We start from the raw sequence: 16,652 nt of genomic DNA on the forward strand, positions 1-16,652 counted from the left end.
AAATCCTCGCAGCTGAAAACCCTGTCTGGCCTAAGGGCATCCCCAGTGAGGGACAGCCAGAAAAGATTGAGTATGGGAGATAGCCACCGTGCAGGATTTAAATTTGGCTAAATACATCATGTGGGTAAATCAATCAGTACTGACTTACCCAAGATATAACCCTATCTGATGAAATCGGGAACAAAAATCTTGTAAAAAGATTGATGATTTTTCTACAAAGGGAAGAATGAACTTGAACTACTGAAGTATTAACAATTCTGTTTCCACGTGCTTCACCAATAAACACAACACCACACATACCATTGTAAGAATCCAGATACAAAACTAATTTAAAATTTTGACAAGAACACCCATTCTCATAATTTAGATGCTTTATAAAATCGTTTTCCTCCTACTCAACAAATATCTCAACATACCAATTAGACAACAAATATTGGAGAACGTTGTCTTATGTATAGAGCACCAACACCCACACTAAGTCAGAAAGAATGCTCCACAGTGTATAGTCTTCTATGTATACTGCAAATACAAAAAAAAAAAAAAGTAAACAGGGCCTATGATGTAAATGATAATAAACAGAGCTGTAATGAAAACCAAAACTATTTTTTAAAACGTTCCTGAACAAAATAGAAATTAGTAAGAACATGACGTTTGTTAGATAAATAGTTCTTGGGATTATGCATTTGGAAGCTCAGTAAAGAATATAACCGTTTCAGATAATTTCTCTGTATTTACAAATTGTTTGAAACCAAGAAAAGAAATGCGACAAAAACAAAAACATCTTCAGTAGACATATTAACCACTGGGCTCTGTGCTGGGGATAAGATGAAGAAAGGTCAGTGTCAGTAAGAAGAGAGAAGCAAACCCAGTGGTACAGTGTGAAGTGTGGCACAATGGTGCTCTGAGTACCAGAGGCAGAGGGCCTACCTCTGCTGGAAAAAGGGTCAGGAAAGGGGATCATGGGGGGTATTCTAGAATAGATGAAATGGGAGCCAAGTCTGGCTGGTCATCAAGCAAGACAATGGGAGGCAAGACATCACATGCAGAGTGACTGACATGTGTAGAAGCCAACTAAACAAGGCACGAGAGACCCAAGGGCGTGCAGTACATACAGTTCATGTGGGAGGTCAGGGTTTATGTGCGTGTGAGAGGGATGATAAGAGATAAGACTGGACTGGATAGTTTGGCTGGGCTAGATAATGAAGAGCTTTGTATACTGGGTTAAGAGGTCAGGACTTGATTCTGTGGGCAATAGGACTCACTGGTGGATTTTTAACAAAGTTCAGACTTGCCTTTTAAAAAGCCACTGCAACAGTGGTGGTATGAAGGACTGATTTGTTTATCTTTGGTAGGGGAGGGTGGGGAAGGGTGAGGGGGAAGGGTGGAGACAGGCACTTACTTGCTAAATACTTATTAGCATGTTTATTATTAATATTTATTATTCTATGCTTAACCATCTGTAACTACTAGAACTGCACATGAGACAAACGATGACTGAGAACTAAGGAGGCAACAATAGGGGTGATTTGAGAGGTATTTAAGAGTTAGACTCTAACTACATAAAATAAGATTACATGTGAGGCTGAAGGGAACGTAGAGTCTAGGATGTGTCCCAAGTTTCTGATCTAGACGACTGGATAAGGTGCCATTACATGAGACAGGAATTGCAGGAGGTAGAACACATTTAAGTGGGAAGATGATGCAAATAAAATATAGAACTCGGATTTTAGTAAAGGTCAATTAAAAATGAGTTTTCTGGGCCTACTCAGTGCAGTTTTAATCAGATGGGTTAGATTTCCAAAATTTGGCTTCTATCCTCTAAGCATTAACTGGTTTCTACAAGGATAAACCTATGATCCCAAACTAACACTTGCCCTAATCAGTTAACTAGACACACTTAATAGGTCCTCTAATAATTTTATTACTATGATGTAGTCTTCTGCTACAGATTTGAGACAGGCATGAGAGATGCGACATGTTTGTTGCTGCTGAAGAAATTTCACAGACATACAAAATATAGCTGGCTTTTGATACCTGGCTTTGATGTTTCCAGGACTCATTTAGCAATGCTGGAATATTTAGAAGCTTGCATATCCCTTCAAATATGTTACAAGGTGATGAGAATCAAAGCCATGGCATATATAATACCAACATATTATGTGATAGTGGTGTAGTTATTAAACTTCAGAGGACTATGCATTCTAACTTTATGCTTCGGAAACATAGTAAACCATCATTTATTCTGTTACTAATTAAGATTTTTGCTAACACTGACTCAAATAAATAACACAGAGTTACTGAGGCAATAAAAATTATCTATAAATTCTTACATACATACCAACATCTTTCAATATTTACCAGAGGTTAGAATTCTATACTTAACTTCTACACTACAACATGGGTCTTGGTAACAACTGGATTTTCCCCCTTTATATCCAGGAGTAGCTACAGGCACAGACATATCTACAAATCAAAATTGGAAGTTTATATTATGATGCATACGACCCTCAGTAGTTATGGGCAGGCTAAGAATCAAATGTTGACAATTCAATCTATCCACTTCTAAGGAGACCCTCACCTCATCAAGACAGGATTGCTGAGGCTTAGCTCACTCCATAAAACAATTAACATCAAACTTGGGTCATGGATTTATCTTATGGTTCTAAGTACTTCAAATGATTCTTGGGTAAAAATATCCTCACTTTAAGATGATTCACAATGAGTTTCTGGGAATCAATTTTTAAAAAGGTGATCATTGTAAAGCAAAATCCTGACTGTATGTGCTGCTCCCTTGTTACCTCCTGAGATATTCTGGAAGCAGGTGAATGAGATGGCACAAAATTAGTGAATGGATGCTGTCTAGAATCACTCTGATCTGTGTGCTTAAACCCCATGTCTGATTTACAAATTGTTAGACATCTACCTATGGTCTTAAAGTCATTCTAGAATGAACACACTGAAATAAAAATGAGAGGATAAATAAGAGGAGAAAAAAGGCAGGCAGGTAGATTTCCTACATGAAAGAATACTATTTTTAAGCTTTCGGAATTCTGTATTCTCCAAAAGTAGGTGGGTAACTAAACAAACACATAACACAGTTTATTCTCAAAAACCTTCGTACTAAGACACATTTGAGTACACCTAAGTGTTTCCTAAACCTTTAAAAAATACCATACACCCCTGTGCCCTATGCAACCACTAAAAGCAAATTATAATATTTACTTGAGGAAAAGAACTTACTAAATTAAATTAAGTTTTTTGCTTGTTTTTATTACAAAACTACTAGATCAAAGGAAAGAACACAAAAGAACTTTCTAATAAGACGTGGATAAGCCTAAAATCTTTCATAAATAAAATTACACTTATGAGATCAGAAGATCTCACTGCTATCTATTTACAGAGGCATGGGATTAAATTTTGCACTCTGAAGACATCAGAAATGTCATACAGCCTTAACTTTTATCCAAGTTCAGTCACATGTCCTGAGGCTCCTAGAAGGTAACTTAAGTGAGACATACTTGTCAACCATGGCCTGAAGAGGAAATGAAACTTAATTTCTATAAGAACAGCTGGGATAGACAGCATATAACAGACTTTTTTTTTTTAATGTGTATCATATTGTACACTTCCTTAAATTATGAAGTTACGGCTTTTAATGAAGAGGAGTAAATATCCCATTTGTTAAGTGAAATATTTTTAAAACTGTGAAGTTTCTATCTTACCTCAAAGTAGACAATAAAAATTGTTTGCCATGTACTCAAGGCACAATACTGATTAATTTTATGGATATAGAATTTGACAGCATTGAAAGAGGGCTGAAATATATTTGTTTATATAACTTTTCTACTTAATTACAAAATCAACTGTATGTAAGTGCTAAAATTGCTTTAAAAATTACTTTCAAATAACCTCAAACAATTCAGAACTCATTTACACGTAAATGAAATAATTATAAAAATTATAAAATATATCCTCTAATAACCACCAGTAAGATACAATCTATTAGCTTAATTTATAGATTGACTTTTAAAATTACAAATTCCTTTAAAAAAGGTTTTTATTCAGAATTTTCTTAATTTAGCCTTGTCTTTTTGCCTGGTTAGTGCAGATTAACTGATAAGTGAGCAAATTAAAAATATACACTTTGATGGCTTATTATGAGAGGTCTCAAGACTAGAGATTTGAATGTATGCAAACTAAGCATATAGAGAATTCATCACTTCCTGAGTTTTTTAAAGCAAATTTCTCAAAGGGGGGAAAACAAAAGACTCCCTACAGAAAACATATTAAGAAATACTTTTTTAATTATCTAAGTTTCATAAACTATGATCACAAAACCTTTCAAAAGGATCTTTAATCAGTAACTTTTTCGAGGGGAGAGGGATTCTACAAAACCAAGCTTCTCTGATAGATTCAATTTTATCAATAGACAGCCTAAATTATTTTCTGATGTGTGGCAGCATTTGGACAATCGAAACATCAGAAAGTAAGCAAACAAAGTTCCTTCTGTTTCACATATTCTACCCCCATTCAAGGAGGTCTTTCTTTTATTACCTCAGAAAGCAAATCTAGTATTTCTGCTGCATTTATTTTTATTCTCTCAATGCCTGGAAGTGAAAGAGCGAAGCCAGGTGACAGTCAGAAACCAAAAACCAACCGCAACAGGAAATATTTAGAGTATTTTGTACCATTTGCCCTCTCCACGCCCTGATCAGCTGCAGGAGCTGTGAAGATCACAGGGTGCAGGCAAGATTCTGAAAGCACACACACTACTACAAGCAAAATCACCCTTGGGCCCCTACCGCTGCCGTTCTTGCCCTGACTATTCAGTGCTGGTAAAAATTGCAAGCAAAGAAGGTCACCTAAACTCTATGGCTATATGTCAAAAGAGAAGAGGCAGTTTAAAAATCTCTTAATCCAAAAAGGAAAGAAGGTAACGTAACAAAGAGAAATTCCTGTAAGTATGGCCCAAACATATTTTCCAGTCATAAGAGAAGTGCTATGTTCAAGTAAGACTATTCACAAACCCTTCCTTTTGCCCAGAAGCAATAGTGCCCAAATAAAGGACACCATTTGCATAAAGAATACAAATTTCCTGAACTCTTTCTCAAATAACTTAGTCATGGGAGATTCTAATACACTCCTGACACATTTTGTGGCACACATACTGGCAAATCACTGGTTTCTGTAGAATGTGAAAGGGAACAGTCATTAGCATTCTCACTGTCATAAGAGTTTACCCTTTCATCGTGATGACCATGCAAAGGTTCTTTACTGGCCAAGTGGGTGTTGCCAGTAAGTAAACAGCACATAGGAGAGAGAAAGATCAAGGAGACAGACACATTTCGTTGTGTGGACACAGCAAATAGGAATGCTTCGTTAACTCCCTTCTACGCTTGTCTTAGCAACAGGTTAGGTCAGCAATAGGTTAGGTCAGCAAGGAAAATTTTAAGTTTCACAATTAAAAGTGTTAATATCATCAACTTCTAAAATTTAACTTAGTGATCACAGAATTGGTTATAGTTAGCACAAGACTGCTATATTGTAATTCTGCACAAATCAAATATAAACCTTATTTATAAACTACCAAGTTGAATGGAATTTATTTTACATAAAATCCTTTTTTTTCCCCCTGCCAGACTTCAGGATGTATTTCAGAACTTACCCATTGCCATTTTAAATTCCCCTATTAACAAGGAATTTATATTAGAATTTCAAGGCCTTTAGTTCATGTATCAGGGACTGGGCTGGATTAGGTTTAACACTTACAGGGATATTTTTTTAATGTTTAATTTTGAGAGAGAGACAGAGAAAGAGAGAGACAGAGCACAAGCAGGGGAGTAGCAAAGAGAGAGAGAGGGACACACAGAACCCAAAGCAGGCTCCAGGCTCTGAGCTGTCATCACAGAGCCCAATGCGAGGCTCGAACTCATGAACTGTGAGATCATAACCTGAGCCTAAGTCAACAGCAGTCAGTGGCTTAACAGACTGAGCCACCCAGGTGACCCCTTTTTTTTCTTAATTTTTTTTTTTTTAACTTACAGGGATTTTAAATAGAGGCAAGTCTGTGCATAATAATTCCTAGACTCTAGAAAGCAATACCATAGATAACCTATAAATATAATACATCTGATTTTGTTAAAAAAGTTCCTCATACCTAAAAGGTACTTGTTTGCTCCTAGAAATGGTGAACTTTAGAACATAAGTATTTTATTCCTTTATACAGTTTGTGTTTATGGTGTCACAAAGTTCAGTTCAACCCAAGATCTTAAGCTATTACCTAAAAATTTCAAACCCGAATGAAACAGAACATGGCTCAACCCTCAGCACTCTTGTGTCTTCCAAAGATACAAAATCACTCATGTTCACTTCACTTTAGTTTAAAACTCCCAGATATATTTTAAAAGAGAAATCCAGCTGCTTTTATGACGGGAATTTCTTGCAAAACTTAACAGTATCCAATTACCAGAACCAGCCTTATAAAGTTGTGCCAGAATAATCAAAAATCATCTTATAGCTCCAAGTATGTTTTTTCCTTTGTAAAAATATACACATGTACTTAAGTTTTCCTTCCACAAAAAAGGCAAGTGCAACTCTCAAACAGGACACCAGTAATTATTAAGGGTTGCTGATCTAGATTAAGAGGACATCAGGTACAAACTTAAGTGTGATCAAAATTATTACAATCAGATAAAGGATGCGGAATCTGGTGGTCTCAAATCAAAGGATAAGAAATAAAAGAGGTCATAGGAAAACAGTCATAATCTCAAATGGCTGGATTTTAGTAGCATCTCTTGAGTAGCCAAGTTTTGTACGGGCTCCATACTGTTTCACCCTTTAGAAAGAGCCCCCAAGCCTAATATAAAACTAAGGATCACTTAGATCAGAGATGCACAGACAAAATTTATGAATTTACTTGCTTCATAGTAGAATGCAAATCCAGAATCCAGAAATTCTAGTGTAAAAGTAAGAAAGAGATACAGGAACATAGCAGACTTCATCAAATTGCAGCTTTTTCATGTCCACATATGCAGAATGAAGTCTTAAATGTTGAATGGACCATTATTTTTTCCCACTTATTTATAATAAAAAATAAAAGCTTTAGAGTCAATGCAAGAAAATGCATACTATATCATGCCAGATAACCTTATAAGCTATTTTCTTCAACTGTCTGATTTAAAAGTTATACATCTTTGGCTTTAGCAAGGTTCATTTTCATTATCATAAATACTTCAGGAACAGACTGACCCCAACCTGCAGCCAGGTGACAGCTGCTTCAAAAAGTCTAATCTGCTTATTGACAAAAAAACAGAAAGGAAATAAATGGATGATTGCTATTGATTCCCATGATAGCTCTACACAGACCCAGTAACTCCTCTGGATTAGTATAGACAGAAGCCAATTAGTTTTATTTCATATGTAAATAGAGCATAAAGAGGTACAAAAAATAATTCATTGGATTGCTTTATCCTAAAGCAGAAGGCACACATTTTGAAAGTCACTTCAAACACAGTTCTTGCTTATGGAGCTCTCTCTTTCTCTTAGGCAGGAATTTTTAAAATAAATTCAAACTCATCCAGCTGTGTATATTCAAGAAATACCAAAAAGTCACAAGGCACAGTAAGTTTCAGCTGTTCTCCTCTCTCCAGTGTTATCAATAACACATAATGAGTTAGTTCCTATATCATCACAGCTGTGCAGGCCAGAGCTAACTTGGCTAAATTAACTATTCTAGTATAGTTCAGTCAGGAGCTTGCTCTACTTTAGATAATGCACTCTTCAAGTCAAATAAAAAAAAAGAGCATATGCTCTCTATTATCATTAATATGCAGTCCTCTCTGTCTTCTTTCACAGAGTTCCTGTGAAATCATCTAATGGTATTGTCCCTTGGCCAGATTAAAGAAAAACACAAAAAACTCCCAAGAGCAATCACAATCACTCAAAACTAAGGCTATAACAACACTCTATGCTTAAACCATAACTAGTAAAACTCCCTCTCGTATCAATAAGCCTTAATTCCAAAAGAGGAGAAAACAACATTGGCCTCTGAGAAAAATTAACCATGGAGTCAGGGTTTGCAATTTTCTTCTTCACCCTCCCCCTTTCAGGAAATTCAGAATTCGAAATAATCACTGGTCATATTTTCATGTACAGATTACCTCCAAAATATATTCTGCAGAGTGCCTTTTCTTTATGGGTGATAATAACTGGAAGACTATTCTGTATTCTGGCACACTTTAAAATGAATGTAAAATGAAAAACAATGGTGATCTCAGTTGCTAAAGGGAGATTTGCACATCCTCCACAATTTCAATTATCCACAACAGTATTCCACACAGTTTGTAAAGCTCTTTCAAAATTGCTTAGTCCTGCCATTTAATATCATTTTCTACTAAGGATGAGTGCCTAAGCTGTCAGAGACTATGTTTTCTTAATCTAAAACACAACATTCAATGTTGTTTTCTTAACTGTGTATTTGGAATCTGGAAATTCTCCAAAGCCCATCCCGTGTACAAAAGAAGCCTTGGCATCTAAATATGGGGAGTTCATACATACAACTACTTTCAGTTGATGTCAGCAATAAACATCTAGAGATATATAAAAGCAGAGTGAAAAAGCGAAGTGGCATTGTATCATAATTTGGGATAAAGACAAAACTCGAAAAGAATAATTAAAATAATTTCACTATAATAAACCAAGTAAGCATTTACTATTGAAATCCTCTTTTTAAAACATTTTTAGCATCTAGACATCTTGACTAAAGAGTTGGAAGAGACCTGTGAACTTATCTGGCTCAACTTCCTTTCCAATTTCATTCTTGAGAATAAAATAAATACTGTACATCTAATTTGGATTAAATTAGATGTTAAATCCAATCCATTTGCAAAACAAAGAATTTCATCTGCAGTTTTGAGACTACAAACTTTTGTCTCTGCTAGAGACCCAGAACTATGAACTCTTCCCAAGTTCCATACATACAATGAAGTATCTCACGGATAGAGCATATAATAATGATCTACCAAGTCGTATAAACTGCTGAAAATAAGTGGGAAAAACAACTGCCATTCATTGTTTCTGCATCCGAAGACTGCTAGGCCAGACTTGGACATATACACAGCTGAACACACACTTCCTGGTTATGTGCAATCTGTACAGATAGACCAGCTTTACAGGCCTGACCACAGAGATTAATAGCTTTAGCCAAATAATGTGGTAACCATGTGAACCTGGGCTGCTCCAGCTTGTTTGTGAATCTCTCAGCAAGGCTCAACATGCCGTTATCTGCATCTTGTTGCCAGGAAACACAACATCGCTTCGGAATACAAGGAAAACCAGGTTGCAATGACCACAGGTCAACTTCCCAAAAGCCTAATTTTTGACACTTAGCTATCTACAATCTTATATTTCTTACTGTTGTCTATGGAGAACTTCACTTTACTAGTAATTAACTGTTAATACTTTTTTGCTATTTTTATCAGAGCAGGACCACTTACTACCATTAACAATGTAGCAGCAGAATTAGTAATTACAATAATTCACTGACACTTTTGCTCTTAAGTGTCAAATAAATATTAGTTTACTTCATTAAAACAGATTTGGAAATCAAGCACTCACTGCAACTACTTTGTAAATTATCCAACACTGTATGACTATAGGCCTATAGCTTTATCTAATTTTTCGGCCAAGTAATTTTACCAGAGGATAAAATACCTGATCTAAGAGAGTTCTTGGATTTTCTGAGATCAAAATACCTGTCTTGCTTTGCTCATGGTAACAGAATGTAATGCGTTGGACAATAGTCCTGCTAGTTTCTTCCTGACCAATTCAAACAGATAGAAACTTAATGTACCAAGATGCTGAAGTACTCAGCAGACTGGAAATTTGCTTCATAAGAGTGAAGTGGGAGGCCACTGTACTGCACTTTTGCAATCTGGAGATGGAAGGATTACAGTGGCTTTGAGAATATGTAAAATTAATTACCCTTGACATACCAATTAGAATTGCTAGCTCATGGGCAACAGAGATTTTGGACAATACCTTATTAAAAAAAGATTTTTAAGATAAAATAGAAAACATTTTTCTCTCTTCCAATGCTGGCTTAAAAAAAAAAAAAAAAGAAGAAGAAAGTTAAATGTACTTAGCTTTATTGCAGGATCTAAGAAATTTTGCTACCCAAGCAAGATAGAATCTTGAAAACCTAGTATTAATAAATGTATTGTCTTGATAACATCTTGATTTTCCTGATCAGGAAAGGTACATTCTTAGTATTATCTTACTTTTATCCCAAGGGGCTTCTATATAACAATGCCTTAAACTTGGGCCTTATAGTGTTTCTCATTTTATCCCATGCATCCCTTTTGAAACAAATGATGCAAAGTTCTAGTCTCACGATAATTAAGTTGCTAAAAAGACACACAGATCTGTGTACTATACAACTTACATAATGCAATATCAAAAGAAAACCACTTACCTAATACTAAAAGGGAACAAATTAAAAAACAAAACCAAAAACCTGGTTTCTACAATACCAACGATGCCCTGGCACTATGTTAGAACACAGAAGGTTAACATCAAGACTAACAAAATTAGACAACTTGGAAACGTTTACTGACACCATTTGATTGCTGGCTCTCCAGACACTTGGGTTAGTGTAACCCAACTTATCTGTGAAAAAAGAGGACTCTTAAGAAAGTTTTCTCTCAGACTTGTGGGTTAGGATTCTCAGCATATTTTTCCTTTCTATGGGTCATGCCTCTCTCTCAGTACTGTATCAGGCCATTCATTATCTGTGAAGCTGTCAGGTTGCCCTCATTGTCTCCCAAGTCAGGTAGCATGGACAGATGTGTTCTTCTCCCCTCATAGAATTTTAATCCTTTCTCTTGGTCATAGACAAATAGCTAGTAACATCATATACTTTAACTCCTATACTACAGGAGACACAAATTTGAAATGTAAAGATTAATGCTTACTACACAGCCATTTTTACACTAGCAACTTCACACATGGCAACTACCATTTCTTTCAATTTATATTCAATTAAGTAAGAATTCAGATGTGGAAATTTCAGTTCCCTATCTGAATTTGCACTAAAAGAACTGAATTATTTACATACATGTCTTGCATACAAAAACTTGAGGATAACTGTTTTTTATGTAAATGGTAAATCAACATATATATTAACATAAAATTTCCCTTCAACTCACTGCTCAGGTCTAAGAAAACAGCCTGAATTGTAGAACAATTTTCTCTACAAGGTAAACAGAATAATAAACTTAAAGGTAGAAAGACTTAAGGAAACTTAAAAAAGAAAAAAAAAATTAATGTTTGGGCATGATTCAGAAGTTTGGGAAGAAGCTCACAGAAAAACTATATCATTCAAAATGGAAAGAGGGACACAGATATCTCCAAATGATACTATTTTCCTTTAAAAAACTAGCAGCTACTCAACATGCAAAACTTTAAAATTAGATAAATTTGGTATTCATTATTTGTGCTACAGTAAGATTAACCTTGGATTTTCTTTCAAAAGCAAGCTCTTTTGTGTGATTAAAACAGTATCTGATTCACAACATTCAATGTATATGCAACTTCTCTGGCACACACATACTGTACAGAGTGACATATGGATTGTTCAAATCATAAAACTTCATAATCTGGTTAGGTGAATACTCTGCATTAAACCAACATGAAAAACCAGGTTAGCATACAGCTGAAAGAGTAACAGTAAAGAAAAGAATAAAACCTGTTAGGTTACTACTGAAAGAAACTACCCTACTAATAAGCATTTAGCCTCTTGACCTTCTCTATAGGATTTAACAATAGTTTTAAAGTATAAATGTAGTTATAAATACATACCCATACTTCATTCTCATTCTATCATTCTCTGGGTTACAGTAAAATCTTTCCAAGTGCTCCTGGGAATCAGTGGATACACTCTGCCACTTTTGAGTAGTTGTCCTCTTGATCTGCCAATGATATGGCAAGACCGTGTGGTGCTTCAAACAATCCCTGCCATAAATACAAGTGCCTTGCAAAAAGTCCATGCAAATTTCAATTCCATTCTCTTGGTGAGTGTGGTACTGTAGCTGGTTCACCAGCTCAAACACAAGGTCAAGGGAAGCCTCTTCACTTTTGTCCTGAAAAAGCTCGGTACTCAACTTATCACTGGTGTCCAAAATGTACTGGATTGTAAAATTGTTGTCTTGGAAAACCCCTGGAATGTAATCCATGACTTTGTCTATGCAGTCAGGACTAGTAGGAACATCGCTTGAAACGGGGTGCAAAAGGTCAGTTTGGAAGTGCCCTGCTGTAGAATCTGCCACCGTCCCACTGATAGCTTCCGGTGGAAAGCTGTGATCCTGGATTGGAACCACTTGTTCTGGAGTATCAGTGGAAGGATGAGCTTCTGGTATTTGGCCCCCAACATTTGTCCCATCAGGAATCAGGACAGACATACTGTTTTCCGCTGGTGGACATGATGGATTGATTTCCAGGGGTTTTTTCACAATAGGTTCATGTAAGCTGCTCTCATCTGCACTCTGGTTTCTAGATCTAAAAACGCCATCAAGTGAGCCAGATTCTAGCAAAGTATTTAAAATTGGCCTCAAAGACCTCAGGGTTCCGGTTCCCAATCTCTTCTGTTCCTTTTTCTTAAAACAAGTCTTCAATGGAGTGATCTTCTCAGAGAGTCTCATTTGGCATGAAAAGTCATCAGGAGGAGAGGGAGGCTGCACTACACAGTCTGGCTCAGGTTCGGTGGTTTCCATTTCCATGGTGTGGATGAGCTCCAATTGCTCCTCAGAGTCTAAAAATCCTACCAGGAAAGGAAAGAAGATGATCATTTGCAAGCTGACAACAACTGGATCCCATTCATTCATCAAAATGTTTTGTTTTAGTCTGTGACTAAGTCCCTGAAGTCACTCCTCTTATACCATATTTCATCTTTATGGGTCAATTTTAAATTTTAATGAGAAATTAAGGTTCCAAAGCAGCCAAGGCTATTCAAAAGCCCACAGCAGGTAAAGGTAAAGAGACAGTATCTTCTAATAGACTCTTGACATTTATTTGTGGACAATATATGATTGGTAATTCTGCTGGAGTATCAGTTTTTACTGTAAGTCTAGGGTGGGGTTGGGGGGTGAGGTGTAGAAATAAGTGTGGCTAACTGATGACAGCAGGGAAACCACAACTTCTCTGGTTTGTGGTTCTCTTCACAGTTGTTTATCACCTATCTCACGAGGTGACAAAACGGTTTCTTTGTAAAAAAAAAAAAAAAAAAAAAAGTTCACCAAATTAAAGATTAACTTCAAAGTTAAATAGTGAGTGAATTTAAAGCATGAGAATCTACCCAGGAAACAGGGGCTGTCAATGGAAATGTTATGTGGGAGAAAGCCAGGGGCATGTTGAAGCACTTCTAAGTTCAAATATATTCCTGAAGGATGTTAAGGGTCTACTTTTACAATTCCCAAAACATTACCACTATTGGAGAAGGAATGCCAGTTGCTCGTTTAGCAACAGAAGCTACATCAGCAGCAACCACTATAGGTTGTTTTAGAGACCAAACACAACTTCTTAATTGCAAAAGGGCCTCCTTGTCCTTGTCTTCAGAAATGACACATACATGACTTTATCTATTAAAGCAAATGAAGCCATATTATAGAAAAATAATGCAAGAATATAAAACACACACACCAAATGTCAGCTTCCTAATGAGCTACTCAAACCAAAAAGGTGCTCTCTTCAAAGAATCAGACCCCTTGAAAAAAACTAGAACTTAAAGTCAAAAGCAAAGCAAACTCTGTAAAATGACAAATATCATCGTCTCCTCCTTAGCACTGTAGGAGGTGGAAAAGAGCTGGTGATAAGCAATTAATCTTCTCTCTCTCTCTCTCTCTCTCTCTCTCTCTCTCTCGGCCAACAGACTAAAAGAAAAAGAGATCATTGATGCAAGGGTCCGTGGCTTCATCAAATACTCATCCCAGGTGACCAGTACTATGCCTAGCACAATGCACACAGGTGCTCCATAATATTTTTTAACTGAATAACTGAAGAAAAAGCACCTGTTAAAAATCTAGTTCTGTTAGCCTTTATAGGTCAACAATAACAAAATTATAAAACTGAATCCCCAGAAAAATGAATATTAAAGATCTAACTGGAAACATTCATAAATCTATGTGTAAAAAGTTCATAATGATCAAACTCAAAGAAAGCACAGTACAGCTAACCCTTGAACAAGGTGGGTGGAAGAGGCGGTTCATGGAACCCACCCCTGGAAAAATCCATCCATAACTTTTTGAGTCCCGAACTTAACTACTAGCAGCCTACCGTTAACCAATAACAAACAGCCGATTAACACAAATTTTGTGTTACATGTGTTATTGTACTGTATTCTCACAACAAAGAAAGCTACAGGAAAGGTTGAGAAAATCACAAAGAAGAGAAAACACATTTACAGTAGTACACAAAATCCACATATAGGTGGACCCGGAAAGTTCCAACTTGTTTTTTAGCGTTCAACTGTATAGAGCCAGGTGTTAGGGCACACGGTAAGTACAAAAGGAAAAGGCAGAAAGAGTTCGGTGTGAGCTGGCATTGTTAGGGAAGGAGGGACTTGACATAAGACATAAATCAACTGGAAAGCCGCCAAGCCAGGCGTTATTATTCATCACTCGGCGCTCTTGCCTCAAGGCACAATTGGCACAGATTGTGGTATTCCCTCTCCACCCCACTAAACCCGCCTGTGCCTTCCCCTCGAGTGCGTGCGCGCGCGCACACAGACACGCGCGCGCGCATGCATGCGCGCGCGCGCACACACACACACACATACACACACACACACACACACACACACACACACGCGCGCGCGCGCGCGCCACTCCTACCACATCCACCCAAGGCAAAACAGACACTGAACCAATTTTATTTATAGAGGTGTACACACACACACGGTAACTTTTCCTGTTATTGCCCTCCGTCAAACTGGGAAATAAAACTGAGGAAGAGGCGGAGAACTGAAGTGGCTGGAGTGGGGAAGTCACTAGAACCGAGTTCCTCAATTAGTTTGCATAACAGAAAAATAAAGATTGGAAGGACACTTCCTCCGCTCCCCCCCGCTGCAGGCGACCTACCGCTCCACCCCTCACCTCGTGATCTCACTCCCGGCCCCCGGCGCAGTGCACCGAAACAGCGCGCTGCAAACTCAGGACTCTTCCCCCGCGCAGCCCCTGCGCGACACCCGGACGTCGAGCCCGGGTCCGAGAGACGCCTCCTGCCGGCCGCGGCGGTTTCCGCAGCTCCGCCCCCGGGGCCGCGCCAACTCCGCGCAGCGCGACCGAGGCGCCGCCCGGCTCGGCCAATTCCCGGCGTTCCGGAGCATCGCACCCTCGCCTTCCCCGCGGCAGGCTCCGGAGCGCCCCCAAAACCTCCCCGCAGCCTCGTCCCAACCAGCGACCCCCGCCCAGGCTTCCCCCCATCCCAGAAGCCCCCCAGGGCGCCGTCCACACTTAATTGCTTGCTCGCCTCCTCAACCGACCTTCCTGCGAGGATCATCCTGCGAGGATCGTCCTGCGAGTCTCGGAGGCTCGCAGAAATGAGCGGAGAAGCGCGGGGGGGAAGGCGGTCGGCGCTTCTCGAGGTGGCGGGGAGGAAGGCGAGGACTCCTGTGCCTTCAAAGTTGATCTGAAAACAGCCTGCAAACTTCTGGGCTGCCGCCGGAACGCGGGTCTGCCGAAAGGCTCCCCGCAGCTGCCGTGCCCTGCCCCTCAATCTGCGAAGTGCTTCTCCTCACTTCGCCTCAGAGCGCTCGGGGTCCGCCCGGCGGGGGAGGCCGCACAGACGTGCCCCCGCGCCCACCCAGACCAAGTGGGACTGGGGAGACGCCGGCGACCCTGACTAAACCCTTCAGTGTCTTCCTCAGATTTATACACCTGCCCGAGGCCGTAAGTGATTAAGAAGTGTACACCAATCCCATCCCGGTACTGACGGGATCCGAGTGAATTTGGTAGAAAAAGGCACAGTCTAAACATCAATCACCCCTAGATCCGTGAGAGGCTGCGAAGCTGGAGACCCCCGTCCTCGCCCACCATCCCAGCTAAGGTTTCTCGTCGGCTCCTCAGAGCCCACCCGGAGCCCTTTACCTGATCGCGCTGCCTGAGAGAACGGACCGCAGGAGCCGAGTCGCCTCACCGCCGGCTCGCCGGCAGCGTCCGCGCGGGAGGATCGGCGCGCAGGGCAGGCTTAGGCGTCTAAGGGTCGCAGGCCGGAGACGCGACAAGCAGCGCACTGGCCATTCCGCCACCGGGAGTGCAGAAAGCCGCAACCGCACTCCCGATCCAGCTCGCTCGCCTGTCACCCCGAGCTCTGCTTTAAAGTGGCTTCCGGTCGCCTCCTCTCTGCTGCCCCGTCGCGGAGGTGGAGCCTGGGCAGCGGGGGAGAGGGGTGGGGTGAGAGGGCCGGGCGCTCAGTGGGTGCCGGGAAGGAGGCCCGCCCCGCGTGCGCGTGCGCGCTCTCTGGCAGGGAGGCGCGCGAGGGGTGCCTGCGGCGGCCGCGTGCTCCCGCGAGGGGGCGTGTCCTTCCGCGTCCAGCTGGGTCCCCGAGGGTCCAGATCCACGCGCGGGCTGGAGAGCGCGCACGGCTGTGAAGAGGGTAAGTGT

The 16,652-nt window shown here is 39.8% G+C and overlaps 1 protein-coding gene and 1 long non-coding RNA gene across 7 annotated transcripts in view; one reads left to right on the top strand and one right to left on the bottom strand.

The window, feature by feature from the left end:
• The window catches only part of TIPARP (TCDD inducible poly(ADP-ribose) polymerase), a 30,030-nt gene extending 13,660 nt beyond the window's left edge, over positions 1-16,370 (bottom strand). Inside the window, exons 1-2 of the mRNA XM_015066023.3 lie at positions 16,137-16,370; positions 11,857-12,814 (exon numbers count right to left, since the gene is read on the bottom strand). Of these exons, the coding sequence (XP_014921509.1) occupies positions 11,857-12,773 (917 nt within the window). The 5' untranslated portion in view covers positions 12,774-12,814; positions 16,137-16,370. The remainder of the gene's footprint in view (positions 1-11,856; positions 12,815-16,136) is intronic.
• A 117-nt stretch (positions 16,371-16,487) lies between these two features.
• The window catches only part of LOC106969510 (uncharacterized), a 34,572-nt gene continuing 34,407 nt past the window's right edge, over positions 16,488-16,652 (top strand). For 3 of the 6 annotated variants that reach the window (XR_008297896.1, XR_001429355.3, XR_003420862.2), the window contains exon 1: positions 16,488-16,644. This is a non-coding gene — a long non-coding RNA (uncharacterized LOC106969510). The remainder of the gene's footprint in view (positions 16,645-16,652) is intronic. The other 3 variants (XR_001429357.3, XR_001429356.3, XR_008297897.1) reach the window with 2 other exon arrangements.

This window comes from Acinonyx jubatus, chromosome C2 (genome assembly GCF_027475565.1).
Source record: "Acinonyx jubatus isolate Ajub_Pintada_27869175 chromosome C2, VMU_Ajub_asm_v1.0, whole genome shotgun sequence".
NCBI lineage: Eukaryota > Metazoa > Chordata > Mammalia > Carnivora > Felidae > Acinonyx > Acinonyx jubatus.